At 45.8% G+C, this 12,519-nt stretch overlaps 1 protein-coding gene across 1 annotated transcript; it reads right to left on the reverse strand.

The window, feature by feature from the left end:
- Positions 1–3,831: 3,831 nt before the first annotated feature.
- On the reverse strand, positions 3,832–10,718 carry LOC100496190 (fetuin-B). The gene is made up of 7 exons (XM_002942132.5): positions 10,441–10,718; positions 9,651–9,779; positions 9,210–9,297; positions 8,348–8,514; positions 6,876–6,989; positions 5,770–5,859; positions 3,832–4,329 (listed from the first exon to the last, which is right to left on the reverse strand). Exons 1-7 carry the CDS (start codon positions 10,639–10,641, stop codon positions 3,865–3,867), a joined length of 1,254 nt encoding a protein of 417 aa, XP_002942178.2. The 5' UTR covers positions 10,642–10,718; the 3' UTR covers positions 3,832–3,864.
- Between the last annotated feature and the right edge of the window lie 1,801 nt (positions 10,719–12,519).

The following is a 12,519-nucleotide window of genomic DNA, read 5'->3' on the forward strand; positions in this document are numbered from 1 at the left end:
ATAATGCACATGGGCACTTGAGTACAGCACAGTAATTGTTTAAAAAGCTAAAGTAGTATTGTAATATTGTAAAACTGACGGTGGGCACGAGAATTGGGAATTGAAAAATACTGGGTTTGCCAAATAGATATCAGTGACTGGAGAAAAGCTGGTATGGGTTGTCGGCACATTATTCCTGCTCTGTATCAGTATCACATGATTTTGCACTTGCACACGAAATATAATGTTTTGGTTTGTTTGGGTGGGCCTTAAATTTGCAATTTTGTCTTGTTTTGTACATGTCTCTTCCCATGAATATAGCTGTGTATCCCATGAATACAGGGAGATAACCCACAGGTACCAGGGAAGCTCTTCAGCAATATGAGCTGAAGGTTAATGAGACATTTTTTTCAGGTAAATTTCTTAATGTATGTAACCCTCGGCACACACAGTTGTGTTACACTCACTTATCTGGCTTGTGCTTAGTCCCCTGAGCCCCCGTTACAATAGTGAAGGGTACTGGGAACTGGGATTTAGCGCAGTGCCGCCACCTAGTGGACACTGAGGAGCACACCTCAAGGGGGTTTCCACTAGGAAATAATCACACACACTTTGCAGCAAGGATAACTTTATATAACTGTTGAAATAAAGTAAAGAACAGCTATATGGATAACTGATTATCCTGCCCTGAGGAACCTTTGCAGTCAATCCATTCCTGGCACAGTCTCTGTAGGTGCCCGGTCCAGATAGGCAAAAACCCTCTTCTCAGTTCAATCCCTTCCCCGAGAGCTGTTAATCCCCCCCAGGTAGCGCTACCTGCCCCAGATGTCACAGACAGAAAAACTAGGGAAAATGTTCTCCGATCCCCTACATGTTTATATCAACTTATTTATTATTTGAATTTAAATGAATACACAATAAAGGGTATTAATATATTTAGCTATATTTATGTAGGGGGTTACCTGGCCAGGAATATAAACGGTTTGGTACTGCATATATCATACCTCCCAACATTTCATTAAGAGAAAGAGGGAAAAAAATATATGACGCTGGTAGTGCGGCAAAAATGTTTTGGCCACGCCTGCTTTGTAACCACGCCCCACATGACACACCCACTTTACATGCCCCAGATGTGCCAGTATAATTACTAAATAAAAAGAATAAAAGACATATTAACTTCAAAGGTGCCAGTATGACTACATTAAATTGATAAAGGGCATATTAACCCCAGACATGCCAGTAAAATTAATAAATGAAACTGATAAAGGGCATATCAACTTCAGACATGCCAACATTTCTGTGCATTTTCCAAAGTTATAAACAGGGCCAATTCCAGTGGTACATAAATTTATGTTATTTCCTTCCATTCTTAATCAGTTGAAAGCAAAACAATATTAATGTACCAATAGAATTTCTAGCCATATTAACAAGGCCTAAGGTTCCCAGACTTATAAGGGCCCCTTTAAAATGTCTGCTATATTTTATGAATGAGCGATACCTCTTCCCCTGCATGCTGTGCTCTGCCAGAGATTCCCAGAGAGATATATGTTAGGGGTGGGAAGGTGAAACTGCCCAGCACTCAAATAAAGGCAGCAGCCTCTTCTGCCTGATAAAAGACAGAGCCCCCTCAGCCCCTGACCCACTGAGCAGGAGAGGAATGCAGCCAATGCCAATAGTTAACCCTTGCCTGTCACAAATGCTCCTCCCAGGACAATTAAACATCAAGGTATGGCTGTGAGCTTTCTCTAACTCCTCTCTACCCTAATGAATTATGGAGTTTGTTGGGGTATGTGGTGAGATATATACTGTATATATATGTAGGGACCCCAAAGAATTGGGCCCCTTCAGGATTAGTTCCCCTTTAGACAGGCACCATGAGGGTGGCCTTATGTGATTTGGACACCTAAAGGTGGTCCTAGGTGTTTATGTGTGAAAAGGGAGTTTCCCTGTTATTCAGCAGCAACCACTAGGTGGCAGTGTGCTGCAATATAAAAAGGGATGACACCTATTTTGTGAAGGTCTTAGCCCTGGGACTGCCTCTGTAAAGAGATGCACAACAGGCTTGTGTTCTAGTACAGGGGGTATTGTAATAGGTCTCTTTAGGAGTACCAGGCAGGCTAGAGAGAACGGGCAGCGATAGCCCCAACAGGAGAGAGAGGGGTTAAGTCCCCCCAGCATTCATGGCTGGAGTTTAGGTCCTGTAGTGTGTAGTAAGGGGAGCCAAGTCAGCACCTGGGCGTGTTCCCAATGAAGGGACCCTACGCGTGGACCGGGGTGAGTTCCTAGGTGGGATCATCCGGCGGGAGTACCGGGGGTAGCCCAAAGAGAGAGTGTGACTTGAGCCGTCTGTGTGACATCCTCTGAAGTGTTTTGCCTGCATCAATAAACAAGTTCATCTGGTTCACCATTTTAACCGGTGTCTTGGCTGTTCATATACTGAGGATCCTCAACTGCCTGGTAAGCAGCTACCCCAAGGGAGGGGCAAGGTACCGGGAGTTGCTGGGAGTCCTGGTCCAAGGAGGACCTCATAGAGATTTCCCAGGGAGGAGACATATAGTTCTACCTATACCTACCCTGGGTGGAGGCACGCCATTCATTTATATCATACCTGTCCCCCATAATAAGCGGGGGCTCAGGGCTCCTGTAGCGCCACACACAGGTGATTGCTTGTTAAAGTACAACCGTAGCCAAAATAGGGTTACATAAATGTAACCTCTATTTCAGCTCAATAGCTGCCTTCCCGGACTAGTACCAGTAGAACATGGGTTACACTGTACTCTCTCACCCAGAATGGGCCTTCGCTAAGTGGAAGAGGAAGGTGAGGGGGTTGTGAAACTACATCTCTCTTGCTGCTATGCAGAAAAATGAAAACAGAGGGCGCCAGAGGTTCTTGCAAATAACAAAATGATAAGTGTTTATTGAACATCCACAGGGTTACTCACAATACAGCTTCAGGGGCCAGTGGTACAGGCAACACCTCATACCGAGTGTATATTCAGACTCACACTCCCCTGCGGGCAGACTGGCAGGAATCTCACTTCCCCTCTGCGACACACCCTGTAGTGGATCCCTCAGGGAATTCTCTATCCTGGTTCCCTATTCACTTGGATCCCTACACTACAGGCAATGTGGACTGGGAGAGATATATCCAGAAAAACTGCAAATCCTATGCAGGAGCTCAGTGCTGCTCATTCTAGCTCAACCCTAACTGCCTTACACCCCTAGAGTGGTACTGGTACGGGGGCCCAACCCTAACTGCCTTACACCCCTAGAGTGGTACTGGTACAGGGGCCCAACCCTAACTGCCTTACACCCCTAGAGTGGTACCAGTACAGGGGCTCAACCCTAAGTGCCTTACACCCCTAGAGTGGTACTGGTACGGGGGCCCAACCCTAACTGCCTTACACCCCTAGAGTGGTACTGGTACCTAAGTTTTAAAAAGACTGGGGGAGGATTCTCTCCGGAGGAAATCAGGGAAGGTGGAAGCAAACAAGCAGGAAGGTGCCACTCCTCTCCCAGCACTATACCAAAGTCAGGCAGGAAGTGGTCACCATACCTGCTAGCCAATAGCACATATATGTTAATGAACTTACTTAGATACATTCCCTTCTGCCCAGCAACTAAAGGAACTGAAGCAGTAGGGATTTAAAGCCATAGGGACCATTTAACCCTATGGGTCCCTACATATATATATTCCCAGTGGCAGTGATTGAGTGGGTTTACACTGATATGTACCGAAGAAGCTACAACAGCTTCTGTTTCCCCTATACTGTGGCAGGGTTCCCAACCAATTGTGGGTTTGCACTCACTAATAGGGCTCTCAAAATAATCCCACACAGAGAAAAGCACAAATGTATCAACAACCAAGACTTTATTCTCTGCACCCTAAACATCGGCTGAGACCTGATTATGTTTACGAGGTAAATACTGTAAAATCTCAGGTTTGTCCTCCTTGGTCCAAGGACAGGTGGGCAGGTGGGGATCTGTTTCTGGGAATTCAATGAACTCAGGTCTGACCTCAGGACGGGTGGGCAATGGGGGGATGCTGATGGCGATGGCGGGAGCTGGCAGAACATCAGAATCATTCAGGCGGAAGTTCTGGACTAAACCTTTTGGCTTCCTGACACTGGGTTTCTTCTCGCCGTACTCTTCAGAGGAGCCACTATGGTCCTTGTGAGAAGAATCTTTTGGAGGATGGTCAGGTTTTATCCCATTTTGGGAAGGATGAGGCTCATCATAGGCTTTTCCAGCTGCTCCAGACTCTTCTTGGCCCTCGTCACGAAACCGCACCTTTACTTTACCAACGTACGTAAAAGATCCGCGAAAACTGGCAGCAGGAGACCTGTCCACCTTAACAGTACAGAAATGGCAACTGTGAGAGGGACACCAACCTTCTGATTAATAATTAACATCGTCCTATCGTCCATTTCTTGTTCCATATAAATACTAAGGGGCTGATTTACTAAGACACAATTTCGAATCCGAATTGGAAAAATTCCGATTGGAAACAAACATTTTGCGACTTTTTCATATTTTTTGCGTTTTTTTTTTGGCGTTTTTACGATTTTTGCGAAAAAACGCGAGTTTTTCGTTGCCATTACGAAAGTTGCGCAAAGTCGCGATTTTTTCGTAGCGTTAAAACTTGAGCGAAAAGTCGCGCCTTTTTCGTAGTGTTAAAACTTCAAAGGCGCGACTTTTTGCGCAAGTTTTAACGCTACGATAAAATCGCGACTTTGCACAACTTTCGGATGGCTACGAAAAACTCGCGTTTTTCGCAAAAATTGTAAAGACGCCGAAAAAAATCGCAAAAAAACGAAAAAAATCGCAAAATACAGATCATTACGAAAAAAACGCAATCAGACGCATTCGGCCCGTTCGTGGGTTAGTAAATGTGCCCCTAAGTCTGTGTGGCCTAAGGGCTATGGCCTGCATTCTTAGAAGCCAATTTATCAAAATTCGAGTGTGGGGTTTTCCCAAAAATCATTAAAACAATCCATTCGTTTTTATGGTCACATTTTGCAGTTTTTTCTTGAATCAAAACAATTTTTGATAAGTCTGTCCCTTAGTGTCCATTAGCACCTACTACAGGGATGGGCAAACCACGGTCCGCAGGCCACATCCGGCCTGCTGGCCTTTTTAATCCAGCCAGCTGACTCCAGCCCCCTTAAAATAATTATGGGCCCTGACTGGTTGCACCCCGTGTGTGTGCATGATGTCAGCATGCACGGGGCGCAACCATATAAAAGGATGCAGCAGGGAGTCGGGAGATAGAAGCAACCAGAGGATGGAGGGAGCCACAGGTCGCTGGGGGGGGGGGGGGAGCTGGAGGATGCTGGTGTTGAAGCTGCAGGATGCTGGGGGGGGGAGCTGGAGGATGCTGGTGTTGAAGCTGCAGGATGCTGGGGGGGGAGCTGAAGGATGCTGGTGTTGAAGCTGCAGGATGCTGGGGGGGGGGAGCTGGAGGATGCTGGTGTTGAAGCTGCAGGATGCTGGGGGGGGGAGCTGAAGGATGCTGGTGTTGAAGCTGCAGGATGCTGGGGGGGGGGAGCTGAAGGATGCTGGTGTTGAAGCTGCAGGATGGTGGGGAGTGGAGCTGGAGGATGCTGGGTGGGATGTTGGGGGAGGAGCTGAGAGGCCCCGTGATTTCTGATGGCAGCCCTGGGCGTAACGCTCACCTGGCCCAGCCCATCTGTAAGTCAATGTGGCCCCTGAGCCAAAAAGTTTGCCCACCCCTAGCCTACTATGTGCCACAGCATAATAAACCCAACCCAATGGAATAGATATTTATACCTTGGGTTCATAGACTTCACAGGTAACCTGCTTGTGTTCCTCGCCCGTACGGGAGTTGGTCATTATGCTGCCCTCACAGAAGCCAACGCGCTGCAAGAAAAACACACAAACAAGCTGGATATTTAGGTAGCAGCAAATTCATTATTTATAGAAAGGTTTAAGGGCAAAGGAGCTTCTGGAAGTGAACGGAAGTAGAGGACGACAAGTGTCACTGGGAAATCACACACTCCAAGCAATTTTCACATTCAAAGGTCTTTATTTGTAAGTTCCCACAACTATTGTTCCATAGTCAACATCTTCAATAAAGGAGCGGTCAGTGTAATATAGAGAAAGAAAAGAAAGAAAATGAGAAGAGAGTGCAGTAAGTGCACTTGCTCTTTAGCGATGTGATCCTCCCCTTGCACTCAGAAAGGTAAAGCATCATGTGTGAAAGGGAGGGGGTGGCATCTGAAAGGCCGCCTCAGGGCAGCAAGGACCCCAGAAACACCCCTGCTTGTTACTATGAATAACTGTTTGAAGGTGCCATTTTGAAACTTAAGTTATTGTATTTTTGGTACTTTGCAATATTTTTGTATTTCTATTATTATCCGATGGTTTTAATGTTCCTCCCCTTAGCTCCTCTTTTCCTATTGGCCTAATAGGTGCCTAACTGTGATTGGCAGGCTAGGGTATATATCCTGTACATTGTACTCAATGATTACTTGCCCTGGTGCACAAAACACATCAAGCTGCTTTTGGTCTTTTGTTTGCTAAATAAAGTTTTCTGTTTCTCTTACTTGGCCTGTCCACGGGGTGTGCGAGTGCCCGATACTCTTTCATGGTCTGATCCCTCTCCTCGAGCTGTAAGTTTGGGGCATTTGCACCCAGTCCCCACGTGGTTACTGGGGAGATAATGTAGTTTAACACTAAAAAGTCTGTTATTAGATTCTATGGCAGTTGTATTTAATCAGAGAGTTTGTCTGTGTGATGCTGAGAGAGACAGCCTGGCTGATAGGAACCAACAGATTCTACCCTGCCCCTTATCTACTGATCCATTGGCCCATATTCCAACCTGCAGTCATTGGGTTACACTTCTCTCTCTGCCCCACTTATACCCCATCACTTACTGCATCTTCATCCTCCAGGAACTTGCAGTCCATCAGATTCACATTCTTCTTGGTTTTCCGGCACTCCGTTTCCTTTATGGTAAACTTGATGAAATAGGACGGTCCAATCACCCACTGCAAACCAGAACCACAGACACCAGACCTGTAGTGAATATCTCTCCCCAGCCTGTGTTATACATTTCTTTAAACTTATTCCTGTACCTCTGCATGCAAAAAAGCAAACAAAGCCCCTTACCCCATTACCTAATGGAATGAACACTAACCTTGCAAGGGTTTCTGGTTTGAATGTCTAGCAATTTGCCTAAACATACTATTGAGCTTATGGATCTGAATGTTGATGCTTATTGAGCCAAATATGGAATCCATAGGTCCAGTTGGCTCCTGGAACTCTCAGCCTAGTCTATAAAATCCTCATTCCACCTTCCCCAAACACTAAAACTCAATTAAACATTAAAATGGAAAATAGATCTCAATGCGACACTTTCAACACAACAATGGTCACAATGTAGATTGACAGCAAATAAAGGAACCTGTGTGGCCATCAGGGGAACATCTAATAAAGTTCTCCATGGAACATACCTGGTTCCAGTGAGACTGCACCAACGTTACCTGCCTGCAGCCCACAACACTTTGGGTCCTGTACAGATACTGGAACCATGATCCACATGGTGGGACTGCAAAATTGTGTCTGCATTCTGGGACTCTGTTACTGGCAGCCCATAACAACCATGGAGGTTGAGTCAAGGAATTTATTGGAATGAGCTTGTCCCCCAGGTTTGCCAGGCAAAAATGTGTTTCTTTGCATATCTAAATCAGCTGTCTTCTGGCCAAGACCATATCCCACAATGCCTTGCATGCATATTTTATTTTCCTTTTTAGGTCTGGGAATTACAGGGCTCGTAAGGTATTGTGGGAATCGTAGTCCTGGCTGGAGGGGAGACGACCCACCAGTACAATATTTTGGTTCAATAGCATGTACAGTACATACAGTGTGAACATATAATAATAATAAAAATGTTGAATAAATGGGTACTAGGAAGTTGCTTAGAATTATGAAGTTGCCTAAAGGTGCCCATACACTGGGCGATTCTAGCTGCCGATATCGGACCAATTCGGCCGGTAATCGGCCCGTGTATGGCTACTACCGATGGGCTTGCCCGACCGACATCTGGCCTGAAATCGGGCAGATATTGATCGGCAGGTTAAAAAATCTAGTCGGAAGGTAGGCCGCATTGGCTCCCCGAACCGACTTTGCCTATACCCATCGTTATAATTCCATCGTTTGGCCCCAAATGATTGAATTAGCCTGGATTCTCCCGATGTCTCCAAGCGAGCGGATCTGAAGGTGTATGGCCACCTTAAGTCCTATGAGTCCAACACTATCCGAGAGCTTAAATGCACTAAAGGTTCTGTAACTGTGAGATGGACCCCTGGGATGAGATTAGAAAATCTCACGTGATGACCAATCCTACCTGGGATGTCTCCCTCTCAATATGGTCCGATCTGAAGTGCCTGGTGCTGCTGCTCTCCTTGTTGAAGTCCCCAAGCAGTTTGTCGGCCATTTTTCTTGTTTTAGAGGTGATTTCCCATGTGGGGGTTGGGCAGTCGGGGCAGGTCCGGAGGATTACTCTTGCAGGAACTGGGAAGATTGGAGCAAAACATCATCAGAATTTCCATTGCAGGTTTCTAACTGGGAGGAACATGTAGGAATGGGATGAAATAACCATGTGAAGGTCTGGTGAAGCCACTGCTAGATGGGCCTGGGGTATAGTGTGAGGGCAATGTAGAGAATCTGCTCCACTTGCTACATTTACCTCTAAACAAGTACTTGCCCCACTACACACTCACACAGTGGCATAACTAATATTAAGGGTGCACAGGTGTAGGATGTGCACCCCTCACCCAAATGGACTCCCCCATCCCTCTGGAAGTGTGCCCAATCTTTTGACGTGTGGGCTTGCAAACTTCTCCACAGATTTGCCTGCAATAAGACACCATCACGTCTCCTGAGGTCCCCAAGGGGGTGCCGGCCCAGGTGCAATTACACCCCCCGCACCCATTGTAGCTACTTGCAGGTGGAATTCACCTGTTTGAAATCAAAAATCTGATTGGTCAATGTGTGCTACTCTGCATATTTGTTTCCATACTTTTAATTGGAGGTACCATATTGCTGCTTTGGTGGAGACATTTGACATAGTTGGACACACAATGCTACATTGCTCAGCCGATGAAACAACCTTTAGTGGGGGCAACACCCATTGCCTTTCTAGTGACCAGAATGGAAATAAGAACAAAATGGAGGAGGGAATGGGCACCTGTGAGCCCAGTCTGTACCTGACGCAGTGGTGCAGTTGTAGTTCAGCAGCTTCTGTACCCTCCGGGCCATAGATAGGAGAATAATAGCCTTACACTGGCCAAACACCTACGGCACAAAATAGACATAAGCAGCTGCACCTTCTACTTACTCCTTCCATTTATATAGAATATACACATATCTGAGCAGTGTGGCATCTGGGAAATGGGGGGCAAGTCATGGAGTCATCACAATGTAACAAAGTAGCTGCATGACATTGGGCTGGCTGGCCAGTAGAGGTGGGACAATCAGGTCCCCCTGTTCTAGGGAGTTGCCAAGGTCCTTTACTGGACCCAATAGCGTAAGTGCAGCTAATAATTAGTCTCAAGCATTTGGCCACTAGTCCTCTGTGACGTCAGTAGCCGTAGGGGGGCAGCTGGGCAGAAGGTTGGGAAGAACAGTGGTGCCATAGTGCAACTTACCCACGAATGGAAGGAGGAAGCCTCACTGCAATCTTTCCATGATTTCCCACTCAGGACAGAACAGGTGGTTTCCAGAACATCTATGGTCAGGTAATATATGGTACTTGCTGGGTATAAATGGGACTGGACCTGAATCCAGAAACAGTTCCGAGTATCATATTATGCAATGAATACTTGTTCCTTTATCTGTCTATTTGTCTGTAATCTGGATCTCACTGTTTACCCACTGAACCATGGACAGTGTGGTGCTGGGGTCCCTAGGTTCAATACCACCCGGGGCAAGAAGTCTGAATGTTCTCCCTGTGTGTCCATTTGAACTGCATTTTAGGGTTAACTTTATTACCCTCAAGTGCCTCCATTTGCTGTGCAATAGGTATAAAGGCAATAATGTAGCAGGGGCACAACAACAGGCTTACTATATGGTACGGCCAGTTAATAGTGAGAATGATGCGCCCACTGATGAGATCATGTCATAGCAACCAGTCAGATCATTGCTTCCATTTTATTACTGGTATTTAGCGGATTAAAGCCAATTGCTGGTTGGTTGCCTTGGAAAACTGTACTGGTGCAACTTACTGCCTTTGCTAGTCAACAGCCCGATGTTGGCATATGGATCATCAGGGCAGTGAATAGGAAGGAGCACAGAGGGCATATGCCTGGGTGTCCCAGGGGTTCCCATTAGGGAGATGATAAAAGTACAAACAATGTGCATAACCATTGCCATAATAAACCCCCAAATGAACCAAGGTTGATGGGATATGTATCTTAAAGGGACCCCAAGGGCACTTACCTCCTGCTCATGCACCTCAACTACATGGAGGGGTTTGAAGACAAAACCATTGCTCCGATCCTCGTTGATCAAGTCCAGCGCTACCCCTGCTTCAAACTCAGTAGCATTGCAGTCTATTGGGGTCACAACGGGCGATAGTGGGCTCTCAGCCCGGCACAGGGGAACCAGCACACACAGAACCAGGATACACAGCCGCTCCATTGTGTCCTCACTCAACTGCTGATACCGTCTCCTCCTGGGGATGGAATTATATAGTGTTGCGCTCTGGATCAGAGGGATGGGGGGTCTCATATAAAAGGTTAATGAGTACGTGCCGCACTGTGGGCTTTAACTCTTGAGTCCTTGCTGTAGCAGAAAGCCGGCCAGCATGGAATTAACTTACTCATAACTCCAAGCCAATGCAGCCATCTTTGTCTACCCTGCAGGCAAAGCAGTGCATTGGGTATAGAGATATTGCCAGTTTGTGCCAGTCCATGGAATGCAATGTCAAGCAGTTGAACTCCTGCCAATCTATTTCTGGCCAAACCAGTGACATGGATATATAAGCTTGGTGCCCACCATCTGTGATATGCAATGGTCCGGCTGCAGAACTCTACCACCCTGTGCCAGTCAGTGCCCTCTATCCAGCACAGATTATATGGCTGATGTATCTGACTGTAACCCCCGCCTATTACATTAACCCTTATTCTTCCTGCTTTTCTGGGGCAATTCATATGCCTTCTATCTATTCCCTGCCCCCCCGACAGATTCCAAAATAAACCCTTTCCTACCTTTCTCATATGGATATATCCTTTATAATTTGGTGCCACTCAGACACACTGTTTTGGGGGGGTGAAACCCATGAAGCTGACAAGCACCCCTGAGAATTTCTCACCATTCAATTCAGAGAAAACCACTGGAAATAAATGAAACCACAAGCAGAACCTGGAAAAGTCACTAAAGGATTTTGTGCTCCAGGAAGGACCCATTCAGACCAGAACCCATCACAGTCACAGGCCAGTCCGACCCTGCACCCCCAAAACATTAACACACTCGCTTACACTGGTTGCCTCCATATTGTACTCATGAGCGCACCCTTTATGGAAGACCACTTTGCTTGGCTCAGGAACCATCTCTTTCCAACCAACAGACCTTTGTCAAGCTATACCCCCATAGCAAACCAACCACTAAATACCCCAGTGAGTCTTGGCACCCAACAAACATCACAGTGACATGATAATGGGCAGATATAGATAGCAATGGGCTTATTTATCAATTTATGAATTCGAGTTTATCTTTCTAAATCAAATAAACTCGCATATCGAATGGCTGCTTATTTTTTAATTAAAAAAAAAACTTGAATATCTCAAGTATCCTTACGAGCTCTAAAAACTTGAATGTGGCGTGACTTTGCCTATGACTTTCCCACTGACTTCAATAGAAACTCGCAAGGTATTAGATGGCGAATAGTTACATTCAAGTTTTCATGTTTTTTGCACTTAATGAATACCAGACATTCGAGTTTTCGAACCATAACTCAAATTCTTTAAATGCAAAAAAACTCAACATAAACCATCCCTAAGTACATAAACAACACCACAAAACATGCTTGTGTATATGTATTACTTGGCTGGGCATCTAAGCCCATACTGTCTGCTGCATTTATACAGGTACAATACCTTTACTCAGCCTGACTGAAGCATTTAGGCACGTGTATAATTATATATAGCGATGGGCCAAATAATTCGGCAAGCATGGATTTGCGGCAAAAAATTGTTGACTTTGTCGAACAAAAATTGTCGTGTGAGTCTGAGCATGTGTATAATACACCAACAGCATGTTCCATAACAAAACCTTGTCTTTATGTGAATGCAAACACTACACAGGGCCCCATACATGCTCATGTAAAACCCTGCAAGATGTATAAGCAAATGTGACCCAGAATAATCATACACACACTTTGGCTATTGCTTTAACCTCAACCACTGAGATCTCTAATCCTATACATTCAGTTTGGCTGTTACATTAACCAACCCCAGAACCAGAGAGATGTTAAAAATGTACATTCAGGCTCGGTGGGTAGATCAGCCAGCCCCAGAG

The sequence above is a fragment of the Xenopus tropicalis genome, chromosome 1, assembly GCF_000004195.4.
Source record: "Xenopus tropicalis strain Nigerian chromosome 1, UCB_Xtro_10.0, whole genome shotgun sequence".
Lineage (NCBI taxonomy): Eukaryota > Metazoa > Chordata > Amphibia > Anura > Pipidae > Xenopus > Xenopus tropicalis.

Coding starts and splice junctions, on each gene's coding strand:
- LOC100496190 (XM_002942132.5), bottom strand. CDS start 10,641: ATGGAGCGGCTGTGTATCCTGGTTCTGTGTGTGCTGGTTCCCCTGTGC. Junction 6,990..8,347: donor TTGAGAGGGAGACATCCCAG/GTAGGATTGGTC, acceptor TCTGGTTTGCAG/TGGGTGATTGGACCGTCCTA. Junction 4,330..5,769: donor GTGAAGTCTATGAACCCAAG/GTATAAATATCT, acceptor TGTACTGTTAAG/GTGGACAGGTCTCCTGCTGC.